Genomic DNA, 15,805 nt, shown 5'->3' on the forward strand with positions numbered 1-15,805 from the left:
AGATGATGTTTATGTTCTTCCATAAGGAGTTTACTACCCTCTCATAGGCAGTAATAATTATATGACACTTCCTGCGCTGATTCAGCATTGGACATGATATGAACACAGTTGAAAATTGACTGTAGGTGTTAGCTTACCTCTCTGTCTTCTCCCATCTCTGAAATCTTGACACCAGTTTTTTTTTTCTTAACAGCTTTGCAGTGCCTTCTAACACATGAATTCTGTATTTATCTAGAAGTTCTACTTGCTATGCTTCAAGCTTTTCTATTCCACTAGAAGCTAGAGCATGTAACATTATTAAAATTAGAAATAATGTAAATAACCATTGTATTTTCATGGGGGAAAAAAGTAATGAAATTGGTTAGGTTGCATTTTCTAATGTCATGCTGTGGAAAAGAAGGAATTGATGACTCTACCAAGAAATAATGGGGCTTGTCTTGATGATCACAGATTAGGTATAAGAGTAGGACTTTATTCCACTCTGTTTTCACCAAAGAACTATTTTTCTTAATATTGTGGTAGGTAATATTAATGAAACTTGTCTCTCCTCTTAGCACCTAATGGTAAACAGACTGAGGAATCAGGCAGGGATTGACACTATCTCCTATCCACTGCATCAGCTTTGGCAGCTGCAGGAGGGTAGCGTTGCACCTGCTGAGCTCACCCATTCACTTCTTTGCATGGTGACTCCTGCAGTTTCTGGTGGCTTTTGAACCTAAAGAGCACAGATTCCCAAGGCCATCCATTCCCTTCTGCCTTGGACAGCCCATTATAGAAAGATTTAACATTGCATGACTGACTCCATCCTTAGAAATCAGATAAATTGTTTGTTTTCATTGATGTAGTGTATCACATTTATTGATTTGTGTATGTTGAGCCAACCTTGCATCACTGGGATGAATCCCATTTGATCACGGTGTATACTTTTGTGTATGTGTTGCTGTATTCTATTACCTAGTATTTTATTGAGGATTTTTGTATCTATATTCATCAAAAATATAGGCCTGTAGTTTTCTTTTTTGTTGTTGTTGTATCTTTATCTGTTTTTGGTATAAGGGTGACGTTTGCTTCCTAGAATGAGTTTTGGAGAATGGTCTCTGTTTCAATCTTTTGAAATAGTTTGTGGAGAATTGGTATCAATTCTTCTTAGAAGGTTTGGTAGAATTCTGAAATGAACCCTGGTGTTCCTGGGCTTTCTTTGTTGGGAGCCTTCTGGTAACAGCTTCAATCTCTTTTATTGTTATTGGTCTGTTCAGATTTTCTACATCTTCTTGGCTCAGTTTTGGTAGTTTGTGTGTGTCCAGAAATTTATCCATTTACTCCAGATTTTCAAATTTGTTGGCATATAGTTGTTTATACTAGTCTCTAATGATTTCTTTTATTTCTCAGGTATCAGCTGTAATATCACCGTTTTCATTTCCAATTTTTGTTATTTGAGTTTTCTCTCTTCTTTTTTTTAGTTAGCCTTCCTAATGGTTTTTTGATTTCATTTATCTTTTCAAAAAACCAACTTTTTGATTCATTGATATTTTGTATCAATTTTGGGGTTTCTATTTTGTTAACTTCTGCTCTGATCTTAATGATTTATTTCCATCTGCTAACTTTGGGTTTGGATTGTTCTTGTTTTTCTAGTTCCTTAAGGTGAAGTTTTAGGGTGTTTACTTGCTATCTTTCCATACTTCTGAAGTAAGCATTAAAGGTGATAAATTTCCCCCTTACTACTGCTTCTGCAGTATCCCACAGGTTTGGGCATGTTAAATCATTGTTTTCATCAGTTTCAATAAATTTCTTATTTCCTGTTTAATTTTTTATTGGACCCATATGTCATTAAGTAGAATGCTGTTTAATTTCCATGTGTTTATATACTTTCCAGACTTTTGTTTGTTATTGATTTCTAATTTTAATCCATTGTGATATGAAAAAATACATGGAATAATTCCAAGTTTTTTGAATTTCTAAAGACTTGATTTGTGATGTAACATGTGATCTATCCTGGAGAATATTCCATGTGCTGATGAGAAGAATGAATATTCTGAGGTTGTTGGATGGAATTTTCTGTAGATATATGATATGTCCAATTCATCTTTAGATCTTGTGTTTCTCTGCTGATTCTTTGCCTAGATAATCTGTCCAATATTGACAGTAGGATGTTCAATTCCCCTCCTGCTAGGTATTAGCATCTATCTCATTCTTTAGGTATAATAGTGTTTGCTTTACAAATCTGGCTGCTCCAACATTCGGTGCATATATATTTATGATGGTTATGTCTTTTTGATGGATAAATCCTTTTATCATTATATAGTGGCATCCTTTCTCTATTTTTATGTTTTTTGGCTTAAATTCTATTTTATCAGATATAAGAATAGCTACTCTGGCTCATTTTTAATTTCTATTTCCATGGTATATCTTTTTCCATCCTTTCACTGTTAGTCTATGTGTATCTTTTCAGGCGAGGTGAGTTTCTTGGTGGCAGCATAGTGTTGAGTCCAACTTTTTAGTCTAGTCAGTCAGTGTGTGTCTTTTGAGTGGGGAATTTAATCCTTTTACATTAAGAGTTGTTATTGAAAAGTGTTGATTTATTCCTAGCATTTTATTGACTTTTATTAGAATGTCTTAAGTATCTTTTGCTCCTTTCTTTCTGATTTACTGTTTGTCTTCTGTATTTGTTGGTTTCTTGGGGTTGTCAATAAACTTTTTTTTCTCTTTATTGTTAGCATTTTTATTTTACTGGTAGGTTTTGTTTTTTCTTTAGTATTTATGTCAGTGGTGGTTGTTTTTCAGGTAACAAACCCAGTACTCCCTTGAGAATTTCTTGTAAGGCTGGCCATGTGGTAGTGTACTCCTGCAGTTTTTGTTTGTCTGAGAAATATACTATTTGTCCTTCATGTTGGAAGGATAGCCTTGCTGGGTAAAGTATTCTTAGCTGGCAATTTTTCTCTTTTAGTATTTTGAAGATATAATCCCATTCTTTTCTGGCTTTTAGGGTTTCTGATGAAAAGTCTGTTAGTCTGATTTGGGCTCCCTTGTAGGTGACTTGCTGCTTCTCTCTTGCAGCTTTTAAGATTCTCTCTTTGTCTCTGAGTTTTGCCAATTTGACTATAACATTTAGAGCTAGGGCTAGGGTCTGGATCTCACCGACCTCTCGAGCCCATTCTCAAACACTTCACATGCAGGTCTATGAGCTAGTTAACCAGCAATAAGGTCCTTGGAGCCTTGGTTGAAGAAGGAATAGTCTTTATTCAGCACACTCATGTCGAGGAGCTAGGCAGTACAAAGAGAAACTCAGAAACTCAACTGCTACTGGCAAAGGCCAAGGAAAAACTGAGCAGCTGGAAGCAGAGTAAACATGCTCTATTTTTAGATGCGAGCTCTGCCAGCCAACTATGCCTCACAAACTGAAGAACACACAAAAGAAGCAAACTAAAAAGATATGTGGGTGCACATGTGCACTAACTCCACCAACACAAAACTTTTTTACAAGAAATGTGCTGCTCGACCCTCAACCAGACCTTAGCTGAGGGAGCATGACTAAATTATCGTATTTGCCCCACACATGTCTTGGAGAAGACCTTTTTGGTTGAATACATTTGGGGATCTTTGAGCTTCCTGAATCTGAAGATCTGTGTCTTTTCCTATACCTGGGTAGTTTTCTGCCATTATTTTGTTGAATGTGTTTTCAATGCAACCTCCTTTTTCCTCCCCTTCTGGGATACCCAGGACTTGGATATTTGAGCACTTAAGGTTGTCTGATATCTCTCTTAGATTTTATTCAAAGTTTTTAATTCTTTACTTTTTTTTTGTCTGCATGTGTTATTTCAAACAGCCCATCTTCAAGGTCAGAAGTTCTCTCTTCTACTGTTGTGTTTTTTATTTCATTGGATGAATTCTTTAGCTCCACAAGCTCTGCTACATTCTTTTTTTAGGGCATTGATTTCCTTTCAGGTCCTGTATACTTTTCCTCATTTCATCATGTTATCTAGCTGAGTTTTCTCATATCTCATTTAGTTTCTTTAGAATTGTCACTTGAAATTCCTTTTCAGTCATTTCAAGGTCTTCTTGTTCTATAAGATCTAGAACTTGAAAGTTATTACCCTTTGGTGGTGTACTTTCATGCACTTTCATATTTCTTGTTTCTTTCCTTTGATGTTTAGTCATTGTGGCAAGGGATTTCATGGTCCACTCCTTCAACCCTATTGTCTGGCTAGCATCCTTCCAGGACTACCAATTTGGCATGGCTGCCTGAGTGCCTGCAGACGGAAGGCTCGTGCCTCTCTGGGCCATGGGGACTGGACTGGGCTGGGAGTCCAGCAGCGGTGCCTACCTGTTCCTACATAGGTGCCTCAGGTTGTGTGGTTGCCCTGGTTCTTGGGCCTCTCCTGGGGGGCCTCTCCGGTCAGCTGCACTTGCCCAGGCTGGGGGTGGGGTCTAGCAGCAGCAGCACCTACCTGCTGTAACATGCTTGCACCTTGGGGTGCATGGTAACCACAGCTCTTGGGCCACTATGGGGGCACCTCTCTGGTTGTTGTAAACTCACCTGGGATGGGGGTCTGCAATTTGTTTTAATGGACAAGCTGATACTATTGATCTAATCATCACATCTTGGGCACAGGTGGTGATAGCTTTGTGTCTCCATGATACGCATAATCAAAAAATTTTAATCTAAATAACATTTAAAATTACATATATGTATAAAGTGTGCATATATCTACTTTTATATCTGTCTATTTCTCAATATTTCAGTATGCATGTCCCAAGATCAATGATTTTCTACTATATAGTAATAACAGGATTCACACTCAGGAGTTACCACCGATACAATAATATTATTTAACATTATCTAATGCACAGCCCACATATAAATTTTCTAAAATGTTATTTATGACTTTTGTCCTTTGCAATTCACTACCTAGTCAAGGAACAAGGATATACTTTGTTTATCTTTCCAGTCTACTGTCATCAAGAACTGTTGTTTCTTTAGGTCTTCTTTCAGTACATTGATCTTTTTAGAGAGTCCTGGTCAGCAGCCATTTAATGTTCCCCAGGCTGGTTTTGTGTGATTGTGTTCTAGAGATTTGATTCCAGGTACAATTTGAACAAGAAAACTATAGGTACTATGCATGTCACACGGAATCACTCTGGTGAGGCAGGTCACGTGTCATTTATGTCATTATTGGTTATGCTAAGTTGCTTGCATAATAAGGTGGTAACTGCCAGATCTCTCCATTGCAGAAATTCTTCTTTTCATATAAAATTAATAAAAATCTGTGGCAAGGTACTTTAACACTGTGTTAAATCCTGCTTCCTAAATTATGCACTTAACAGTTTGAGCTTTAATTGATGATCCTTGCCAGAACTAATGATCCTAACTGGAATTGTTACAAAGTAATGATTTTTCTAACTTTGTCATCCCTTCTATATTTTTAAGCTAGGATTAATATGTAATGAAGACTTCCCTCATATGTTTAAAATAAGACAAACTGCATGGCAAAGATAATGACTCAGTTTTTTTAATTTACTTTTTATTTTATTTTATCAATATACAATGTGGTTGATTTTTGTGTCCCTTTACCAAATCCTCCCTCCCACCGCCCTCTTCAGATTTTTATTCATTACTACACTCATTATCATCCCAGAAGATGTCATTTTTAACAAAATCAAATGTTTATTTACAAAATCCATGTGAACAGCTAGCTGGTTGTTCAGTTGTTTAGAGCATTGTCCTGATAATACCAAGGTCCAGTGTTAGATCCCTGTGCCGGAGCATTAGTCCATTTCTGTTGCTTAGAACAGAATACCTGGAACTGAGTAACTTGTAAGGAAACAGTATTTATTGCTTAAAATTTCAGAGGCTGAGAAGTCCAAATTCCAGGGAATATATCTGGTAAGAGCCTTGTTCTTGGTGGTAACTCTACGGCAATGCAGCGTGTCACATTACAAAATGGAGGAAGCAGAAAGAGAGAAGAGAGCTCCTCCTGTGTTGTCCTTTTAAAGTTCTCAGAACCATGCTGCAAGGAAAGCAGGAAAAGTTTAGTCAGGCGCTGTCACCTCGCATCCGTTACAAATGGGCAAGTTTCAGCACATTCACTAGAAACAAATTATAAAAGTGATGTAACTGTGCATGTGTGCCCATTTACTGATTCAGCATGATTGTTGTAATTATGTAATGCTCGGCTTATGGCCTCTGTTGTGTACTAAAACTAGAAAGGTAACTGCTCTGAACTGCTGAATAGCAAAGCCTGCAAGGTTAGAAGATAATGGAGGGAGGACAGAACATGGAGTATCACTAGAATAGAACCTGAGCTTGTGTATGAGAATGAAGAATGTCTGTGAAGCTCACATCTGAAGAATAAAGTATGTCTACCTTGCATAAAGCTGCCAGTATCTTCTTTTGATTACCTGACTCACAACTTGCACAGAAAGAAGAAGAATCTGAGATTCCTGCACCACACATTCCCATGATTACCGTTAGACCATCAATTTATTGGTCATGTTCCTCACATCTAAACAGTGCTTCAGGGCCCCATCTTTCAGCTACTATAATAGGATTTCCACCCTCTTAACACTGTCACAGTGGGAGTTAACTTTCTAATATGTGGACTTTGAGGGACACAATTCAATCCACAGCAACTGGATAGCAGAAAAAAAAAAGTGCTATGAAAAGATACTCTGGATTTATTTTCTTTCATTTTCCCCCCCAATGTTAATATTCTATTTTTTAAAGATAGTTTTTTATTGAAATATAATTGGTTGTACATATCTTTGGGGTACAGCACTGGATATTAATACCAATGGGCAACATGTCATGCTCAAATCAGGATAATTAGTATATTCAACATTATACAATATAGTCATTTTTTCTGGCCCTTTACCAATTTCTCACTAAACCCCTCTCCCCCTTCCCCTTCCCCACCTCTGATGGCCTTGGTTCTATTCTCCCATTTTGAAAGTTCAATGAACTTATTGTGACTTTTTTATCTTTCTTTCTTTTTTTATTTATTTGTTCATTTTTTTAACTCCCACTAGTGAATGAGGATGTGTGGTATTTCCTTTCTATGCCTGGCTTATTTCTCTTAACATAATTATCTCTAAGTTCATCTCTGTTGGAGTAAATAAGAGGATATCATTCTTTTATGGCTCAGTAGTATTCCATTATGTGTACATACAACATTTTCCTTATGTAGTTATGCACTGATCGACAGTTAGGTTGGTTCCAACTCTTAACTATTGTAAATGCAGCTGCAATAAACATGGGAGCCCAGTATCCCCTTGACAGGATGATTTCCATTCCTTTGGGTGAATACCCAACAGTGGGATGGCGGGATCATCTGGCAGTTCTACCTGTAGTTTTGTGAGGAACCTCCATATTGTTTTCCATGATGGCTGTACTAATGTACAGTACCACCAACAATGTAGGACGGTTCTCCTTTTTCTGCATCCTCTCCAGCGTTTGTTATTCTCTGTATTTTTTATAACAGCCACTATAACTGGGGTGAGATGATCTGCCAAGGTGGTTTTCATTTTATTTCCCCGATACTTACTGATGTTGAGCAGTTTTTCATGTGCCTATTGGCCATTTTTATATCTTCCTTTGAGAAATGATTCAACTCCTTCACCCATTTTTTAAATTGGGTTCCTTGTTCTTTTAGTGTTAAATTGTTTGAGGTCCCTGTATATTCTGTATATTAATCCTCTGTTGGATGCTTAGTTTGCAAATATTTTCTCCCATTCTGTACATTGTCTTTTTGCTATGTTAACTGATTCTTTTACTGTGTAGAAGCTTTTTAGTTTGATATAATCCCATCTTTTTATTTTTTATTTTTCTCTTTCTTGCCTGTGATTTTGAGGTCTTATTCATAAAATCTTTGACCAGCCCTACTTCATGAAGTGTTTCCCTTATGTTTTCTTTTTGGAGTTTTTTATAGTTTCATGTCCTGTTTTTAAGTCTTTAATCCATTTTTAGTTGATTTTGTATATGGTGAGAGGTACAGGCCTAGTTTCATTCTTCTCTATATGGATGTCCAATTTCCCAGAACCATTTATTGAAGAGGCAGTCTTTCCCCAATGTATGTTCTTATTGCCTTCCTCAAAGATCAGTTGGCTGTAAGTCTGTGGGTTGATTTCTGGGTTCTCTATTCCATTCAATGGTCCAAGTGTTTGTTTGTACAGCAGTACTGTGCTATTTTGGTTACTATAGATTTGTACTATAATTTGAAGTCAGGCAGCTTTATGCCTTCAACTTTATTTTCTTTGCATAGGATTGCATTGGCTATTTGGGGTCTTTTCTTCTTCCATATGAATATTAAGATTGTTTTTTCAATTTCTATTAAGAATGTCATTGGAATTTTATGGGAATGCATTGAATCTGTAGATCACTTTGGGTTATGGACATTTTCACAATGTTAGTTCTTCCAATCTAAGAGCATGGAATGCTTTCCATCTTTTTGTGTCCTCTCTCTAATTTCTCTCAGAAATGATTGGTAGTTCTCATTGTGGAGGTCATTTGCTTCCTTGGTTAGACTGATTCTCAGGTTTGGGGGTTTTTTTTGATGGCTATTGCAAATGGGCTAGCTTTCTTGATATCTTTTTATGTTGTTTTGTTATTGAAGTATAAAAACACCACCTTTTTTTGGTGAATTAAAATTTATAATGAACAAGGAATAGTGTATCATTGTCCGTACATTAGTTTTATAAATGTAGTTTTATTTTAAAATGATATATAATTTTAAAAAGATAACTTATTATACATATAATTGGGGTAAAGAGTTGACTTTTAATAGTTATGTACAATGTGTGATGATTAGATCAGAATAGTCAGCTTATTCATCATTACGATACATCATTCTTTGTATCTTTTAACCAATTTCTCATTAACCCTCTTCCCTGTAGACCTTCCCTCCCCTTTTCCTCCTCTAGTAACCATAGTTCTTTCCTTTCCTTCTAAAAGTTCGGTATATTATTGTGATTGTTATTTCTCTCTTTATTGTCTGTTCGTGTATTTATGGATTCAGCTTCCGCTTATGAGTGAGGGCATGTTGCAGCAACATGGATGAGCCTGGAGAAAATTATGTTGGTATCACTTACTGCACCTGGATCCCTTCACTTAGCATAATTTTCTCCAGGCTCATCCATGTTGCTGCAAATGGTAGAATTTCACTCTTTTTTTATGGCTGAGTACTATACCCTGTGTATATATACCACATTTTCGTTATCCAGTCATCCGTCAGTGGACACTTATGTTGCTGAATCATATGGAATTTCTGTCTGTAGTTGTTTGAGGAACCTCCATACTGTTTTCCATAATGGCTGCACCAATTTACAGTCCCATTCATCAGTTTAGGAGGATTCCCTTTTCTCCGCATCCTCACCCACATTTGATATTCTCTGTCTTTTTGATAACAGCCAGTATAAATGGGGTAAGATGATATCTCAGAGTGGTTTTAATTTGCATTTCTGTGATGATTAGTGATGTTGAGCATTTTTTCACGTACCTGTTGGCCATTTGTATGTCCTCCTTTGAAAAATGTGTATTCAGCTTCTTGGCCTATTTTTTGATTGGATTATTCAGGTTGTTACCCTAAAGTTGTTTGAGCTCTTTGTATATTCTAGTTTTCAACCCCTTACTGGGTGTGTAGGTTGTATATTATTTTCTCCCATTCTGTCAGTTGTCTTTTCACTCTGTTGATTAGTTCCTTTGCTGTTCGGAAGGTTTTTCGTTTGATATAATCACATTTGATTATATTTTCTTTTGTTGCCTGTGTTTGAGGAGCCTTATTTAGAAAGTTTTGGCTTAGTCCTACATCCAGAAGTTTTTTCTCTATTTTTTCCCTCTACATTTTAAAGTTTCAGGTCTTGTATTTAAGATTTTAATCCATTTTGAGTTGATTTTAGTATATGGCATGTTGATTTTTGTGTGTTGGTTTTTGTACTCTACAACTGTACTTAAATCATTTGTCAGATCTAAGTGTTTTTCTGTAGAGTCTTTAGGGTTTTTAATATATATAGGATCATATAATCTGCAAAGAGGGACAGTTTGACTTCATCTTTTCCAACGTAGATACCGTTTGTTTCTTTCTTTTGCCAGATTTCTCTGGCCAGTACCTCCAATATGATACTAAACAGAAGTGGAGAGAGTGGACATCCTTGTCTTCCTGGTCTTAAGAGAAAAGCTGGTAGCATTCAGAATGATATTGGTAGAAGTTTGGGCATATATGGCTTTTATCATTTTGAGATACTTTCCTTCTATACCTAATTTTCTGAGAGTCTTTCTCATTAAGTGACACTGGATTTTTTCCAATGCTTTTTCTGCATCTGTTGATGTAATACTATGGTTTTGGACCTTGATTTTGTCAATGTGGTATATCACATTTATTCACTTACATATGTTGAACCATCCTTACATTCCTGGGATGAGGCACACTCGATCGTGGTATATAATCTTTTTCATGTGTTGCTGTACTCTGTTCGCTGATACTTTGTTGAGTATTTTTTTGTCAATGTTCATCAAATATATTGGGCTATAGTTTTCTGTTTTTTGTTTTATCTTTGTCTCATTTTGGTATCAGGGTGATGCTGGCCTCATAGAATGAGTTTGGGAAATGGTCTTTCTTTTAAATATTTGGAATAATTTGAAGAGAATTAGTGTTAATTCTTCTTTAAATGTTTCATAGAATTCAGCAGTAAAGCTGTCCAATACATGGCTTTTCTTCACTGGGAGACTGTGAATACTGCTTCAATCTCTTTGCTTGTTCTTTGCCTGTTCAGGTTTTTTGTTTCTTCTTGGTTTAGTCTTCATAGTTAGCATGTGTCCAGAATTGTATCTATTTCCTCCAACATTTGAAATTTGTTGTTGTTTAGTTGTTTATAATGGTCTTTAATGATTCTTTGTATTTCTGTGGTATCAGCTCCTTTTTCATTTCTTGTTTTCGTTATTTGCACCTTCTTTCTTCTCTTTATAGTAAGCCTAGCTAATGCCCTGTCTATTTTGTTTATCTTTGCAAAAAAAATTTTTTGTTTCATTGATTTTTTGTATCACATTTTAGTTCTAAATTTTATTTAGTTCTTCTCTCATTTTAATTAATCATACTGTCTATTAATTTTGTATTGGATTGTCCTTGTTTTTCTAGTTCTTTGAGATGTAGCATTAGGTTGTTTATTTGAAATCTTTATATTCTTTACATATAAGCATATACTGCAATATACTTCCCTCTTAGTATTGCTTTATCAGCATCCCACAGGTTTTGATATGATGTGCCATTTTTTTCAAGGTTTCAATAATGTCTTTGATCTACTTAATTCCTTCTTGAACCCATAGGTTGTTCAGGAGCAGGTTGTTTAATTTCCATGTATTTGTTCAGTTTCCAGAGATTTGCTTGTTATTGATTTGTACTTCAAAACAGTTGCAGTCTGAATAGATATGGGAAATGATCACAATTTTTAAAAATTTGTTGAGACTTGATTTGTGACCTAACATGTTGTCTATCCTGGAGAATGTTCCATGTGCTGATGAGAAGAATGTATATTCTGTGGTCAAGATTTGCTTGTTATTGATTTGTACTCCAAAACAGTTGCAGTCTGAATAGATATGGGAAATGATCACAATTTTTAAAAATTTGTTGAGACTTGATTTGTGACCTAACATGTTGTCTATCCTGGAGAATGTTCCATGTGCTGATGAGAAGAATGTATATTCTGTGGTCATTAGAGGAAATGTTTGGTAGAATTTGCCAAGCCCAATTCTTCTAAAGTGAGTTTATAACCCATGTTTCTCTGTTGATTTGTTGGCTAAATGATCTGTGCAATGCTGAGAGAGGGGTACTCAGGTCCTCCACTATTGTTGCATTGGAGTTTATCTCTTTCTTTAGGTCTAATTGTGTTCACTATATATATCTTAGTGTTCTAGTATTGAGTGTATGTATATTTGTGATCGTTATGTCTTCTTTTCTTTTTTTAACAAATTTGTGTGTGTGTGTGTGTGGCAGCTGATCAGTTTGGAGCCTTATGTCTTCTTGCTGGATTGATTCCTTTATCATTATATGATGGTGTTCATTGTCTCTTTTTATGGTGTTTGGTTTAAAGTCTATTTTATCTCGTATTAGAATTGCTACTCCTGCTCATTTTTGGTTTCCGTTTGTGTGGTATATCTTTTTCCATCCCTTCACTATTACTCAATATGAGTCTTTACAGGTGACGTGTGCTTCCTGAAAACAGCACATCATTGGGTCTAGTTTTTTAATCCATTTGGCAAGTTGGTCTTTTAGTGGGGAATTCAACCCATTTAAATTTGTGGTTGTAATTCAAAGGTATTGTCTTACTTTTGGCAGTTTATCAATTTCATTAGGGTTTTAAAGTATCTTTTGCTCCTTTCTTCCCCTTTTACCGTTTGTCTTCAGTGTTCCTTGGTTTTTGAAGTGGCATGGTATAGTTTCTTTCTTTTTCTCAATTGCATATTTTTTCTACCAGTGGGTTTTATTCTTTCTTGTGTAATAGTTACTGTTTTTTGGATTCCAGATGCATGACTCCTTGAGGATTGCTTGTAGTGTGGGTCATGAGGTGGTGAACACCCACACTTTTTGTTTTTCTGGTAAATACACTACTTTTCCTTCATTTCTGAATGGTATCCTTGTTGGTTATAATACCTCTTGGCTGGCAGGTGTTTTCTCTTAGTATTTTATATATATCATCCCAGTCTTTTCTGGCCTGTATAGTTTCTGTTGATAAGTCTACTGTTAGTCTGAGGGGACTCCATTATAACTGACTTGAAGCTTTTCTCTCACTGTTTTTAGGATACATTCTTTGCCCTTGAATTTTGCCAGTTTGACCATAATGTGTCTTGTAGAGGACATTTTTAAATTGAATCTGTTTGGGGATCTTGAGCCTTGTGAATCTGAAAGTCCATGTCTCTCCCTACACTTGGTAAGTTTTCTGCTATTATTCTGTTTAATGGGTTTTCTATGCTTTTTCCTTTCTTCTCCACTTCCAGAACACCCATGATTTGGATGTTTGTGCACTTAAGCTTGTCTGATAGCTCTCTTAGACTTTATTCATTTTTTAAAATTCTTTTTTCTTTTTCTTTTGGTCCTTCTGGGTTATTTCAAAAAATTATTTTGAATTCTTCCAGTCTTCAAGATCAGAAATTATTTCTTCTGATTGCTCTATTCTGCTGCTTAAGCTCTTGGATGTGTTTTTTATTTCTCTGAATGAATCCTTTAGTTCCAGGAGTTCTGCTACATTCTTTGTAAAAGTGTTAATCTCTTCATAAATATCTTCCTTCATATTCTCTATTACTTTTCTCATTTCACTCTGTTGTCTATTTGAGTCTCCTTTTATTTCACTGATTTTCCTTAGGATTGTTGCATGGAAATACTTTTTTTTTTTTTCATTTCAAGTGTTTCATGCTCTATGGGGTCTAGTAGTTGAGTATTATAGCATTCCTTTGGTGGTGTCATATTTTCTTGTTCTAAAATATTTCTAGTATCTCTACATTGATGTCGGGTCATCTAGAAGAGCAATAGCTTCTTCTGTTATGCTGGAGTTGGAGTTGAGGAGACAGACTTCCTCCTGTATATGTGTTTTATATTGAGCATTGATTTGTGTGTTTTAGTATTGGTGCTGAGTAGATGCAGTTGTGTAGTCTCTGTGTGCATACCTTGCTTGTATTCACTGTTGTAGTTGCATGTGAGTGCCTCCATGATTTAGGCACTGGGGCCCTTAGTGATTCCTTGCTGAGGTTAGTGACACTGTGTTGGGTTGCTGAAGATGTGGTTGAGCTCTCAAGTTTTGGGGAGAAGCACCTGGGTGCCCTGTCACTCTTTGGCTAGTGTGGGTGACATTGGTGGGCTTTTTGGCCTCCTGGCTAGTGTCCTGTAACCCTGATGCGTGCACTAGGATGTACTAGAACACCTCAGTTTGAATGGGTGACCCTGGGTGGGCTAGTTGGCACCCCAGCTAGCAGCCTATTACACAGAGGTATACTGGAGCCTCTCAGTTTGAGTGCATGACTCTGCGTTGTGTTTCTCTTTCTTCTATCCTATAGTCAGAGACTTCTCCTGGTTCCTTGCTTCCCTGCATTGGGGCTGGGTTGGTGGTGGCTGAGAATTCTGTTCCTTAGTCTATTTGGCTATCCTGAGTTTCTGCACTCTCCGGGGGTTCTGTTTGTGTCTCTCCCTGGATCAAGGCATTCGTGTGAGCTGCACATGTACCTCCCACCCCCAGGCATACTACTGTGTGGGGAAGTGTAAATTGCCTTTTGTGTTTGGCCACTGGGTTGTGGGTCTGCACCCACTCACCTTTTCCACTCGGCTCTGCTGATGAACCTCCATGTGTCAGTGCAGTTAAGTAGTTGGCAGGCTGGCTGCATGGTATCTGTGGCTGTGGTGGCAATGGCAGTTGCTGTTGTGTCAGGACACTTTTGTGGTGCTAGCGTTGGAAAGCTGCCCTTGTGGCCATTGGTGGCTGTGGCAGTGGCTGTGGTAGACTACCCACATGGCAGCAGGATCTGCAGCAGCAGATGGGAATCCATGCAATAGTGCCCCACACTCTTGCCAGCTGTATGTGGGGACTGCTCTCACCTCCTGAGGTCCCCCACTCTGGACTTCACAAATGCAAACATAGACTTCCATTGAAATCCATAATCTATATATGAGATGTGTGAAAACTGAAGTGATGAAACAGCAATAATTGGGGACACCAGTGTCTAAGCTTGATAAGAAGAACAGATTCGGAAGGCTTGGCACCCAAGTACCAATGTGTCCAGTACATCAATTTGGGGACCACATTAGCAAATTCACTGACATTGACACTAAACTCATCCATGTTTATTAATTGGTCTGTCTGCTTGGAAACCAGAGTTTCCTCATTTTTAGATAAAAGAGACTCAAGTGATAATCATCATTCCCAGCTCCATGAATTGTCTATAACTCAGTTTATCTTTGTCTGTTTACTCCAGGGCACAACCGTATTTACATCACTGACATCTGTGCTGCATGATGAGAAAGAATTCCCCAACCCAAAGGTGTTTGACCCTGGCCACTTTCTGGATGAGAGTGGAAACTTTAAGAAAAGTGACTACTTTATGCCTTTCTCAGCAGGTAATAGAAATTCACTACCATTTCTATGGCAGGGAACAAGATAGCTTTTGGGGATGAGTTGGAACTCACATGGTGCCTCCTCTGGTGCTGGAAGAGTTTCTCTTTGTACATGATCAGGAGCAACAGTCCTAATACCCACACATTTTTCCTGCTCATAATACATCCTCATAGTTGGACCACATGAGTAAATCTCACAGGAGTTGACCCAGTTCTTCCAGATTCAGAAAGCTAGTATATGGGTTGATTGATTTCTGCCTGTTGATATAAAACTGAGGCACCCTAGAGCTCCTCTTATGAGGTGAAACTCTTGTAGACAGTCCTAACCAGCTATGAGACAGGTTTCCAACTCCACAACTTTGAGTGTCTTCTCCATAGTGTCCCTCAATGCCCAGATTGAGCTCTAAGGATACAAGTACCTTCGAGCTCAGAATGGCTTCTTAAGAGGCTCACTTCTGAGTTAGTAAGGCATATGAGTAAAGAGATCATTGAATTCCAATAGAACTAGTGCTGTGAGAGAGGGAAGCAAGGACTGCAGGGGGACGGAGGCTTCAGGGTTGCGGAGAAGCTGCCTACTTCATGCTCGCTCATATACCACAAAGAGGCATAAAATGGAGTAAGCAACATTCTAATAGCAGAAATGACATTTGAGCTGCCTCAAAGGGGTCAGAGAGAATGGAAAGAAGAGGATGCAGGACCTTTTTAAGGAGGTAATAAACCAC

At 37.3% G+C, this 15,805-nt stretch overlaps 1 protein-coding gene across 1 annotated transcript in view; it reads left to right on the top strand.

The window, feature by feature from the left end:
* LOC103604743 (cytochrome P450 2C42-like) overlaps positions 1-15,805 on the top strand; it is a 47,051-nt gene that overhangs the window by 30,094 nt on the left and 1,152 nt on the right. Inside the window, exon 4 of the mRNA XM_008589315.1 lies at positions 14,945-15,086. Coding sequence (XP_008587537.1) covers positions 14,945-15,086 — 142 coding nt within the window. The remainder of the gene's footprint in view (positions 1-14,944; positions 15,087-15,805) is intronic.

Source organism: Galeopterus variegatus, unplaced genomic scaffold (genome assembly GCF_000696425.1).
Source record: "Galeopterus variegatus unplaced genomic scaffold, G_variegatus-3.0.2 Scaffold5370, whole genome shotgun sequence".
In the NCBI taxonomy this organism is placed as follows: domain Eukaryota; kingdom Metazoa; phylum Chordata; class Mammalia; order Dermoptera; family Cynocephalidae; genus Galeopterus; species Galeopterus variegatus.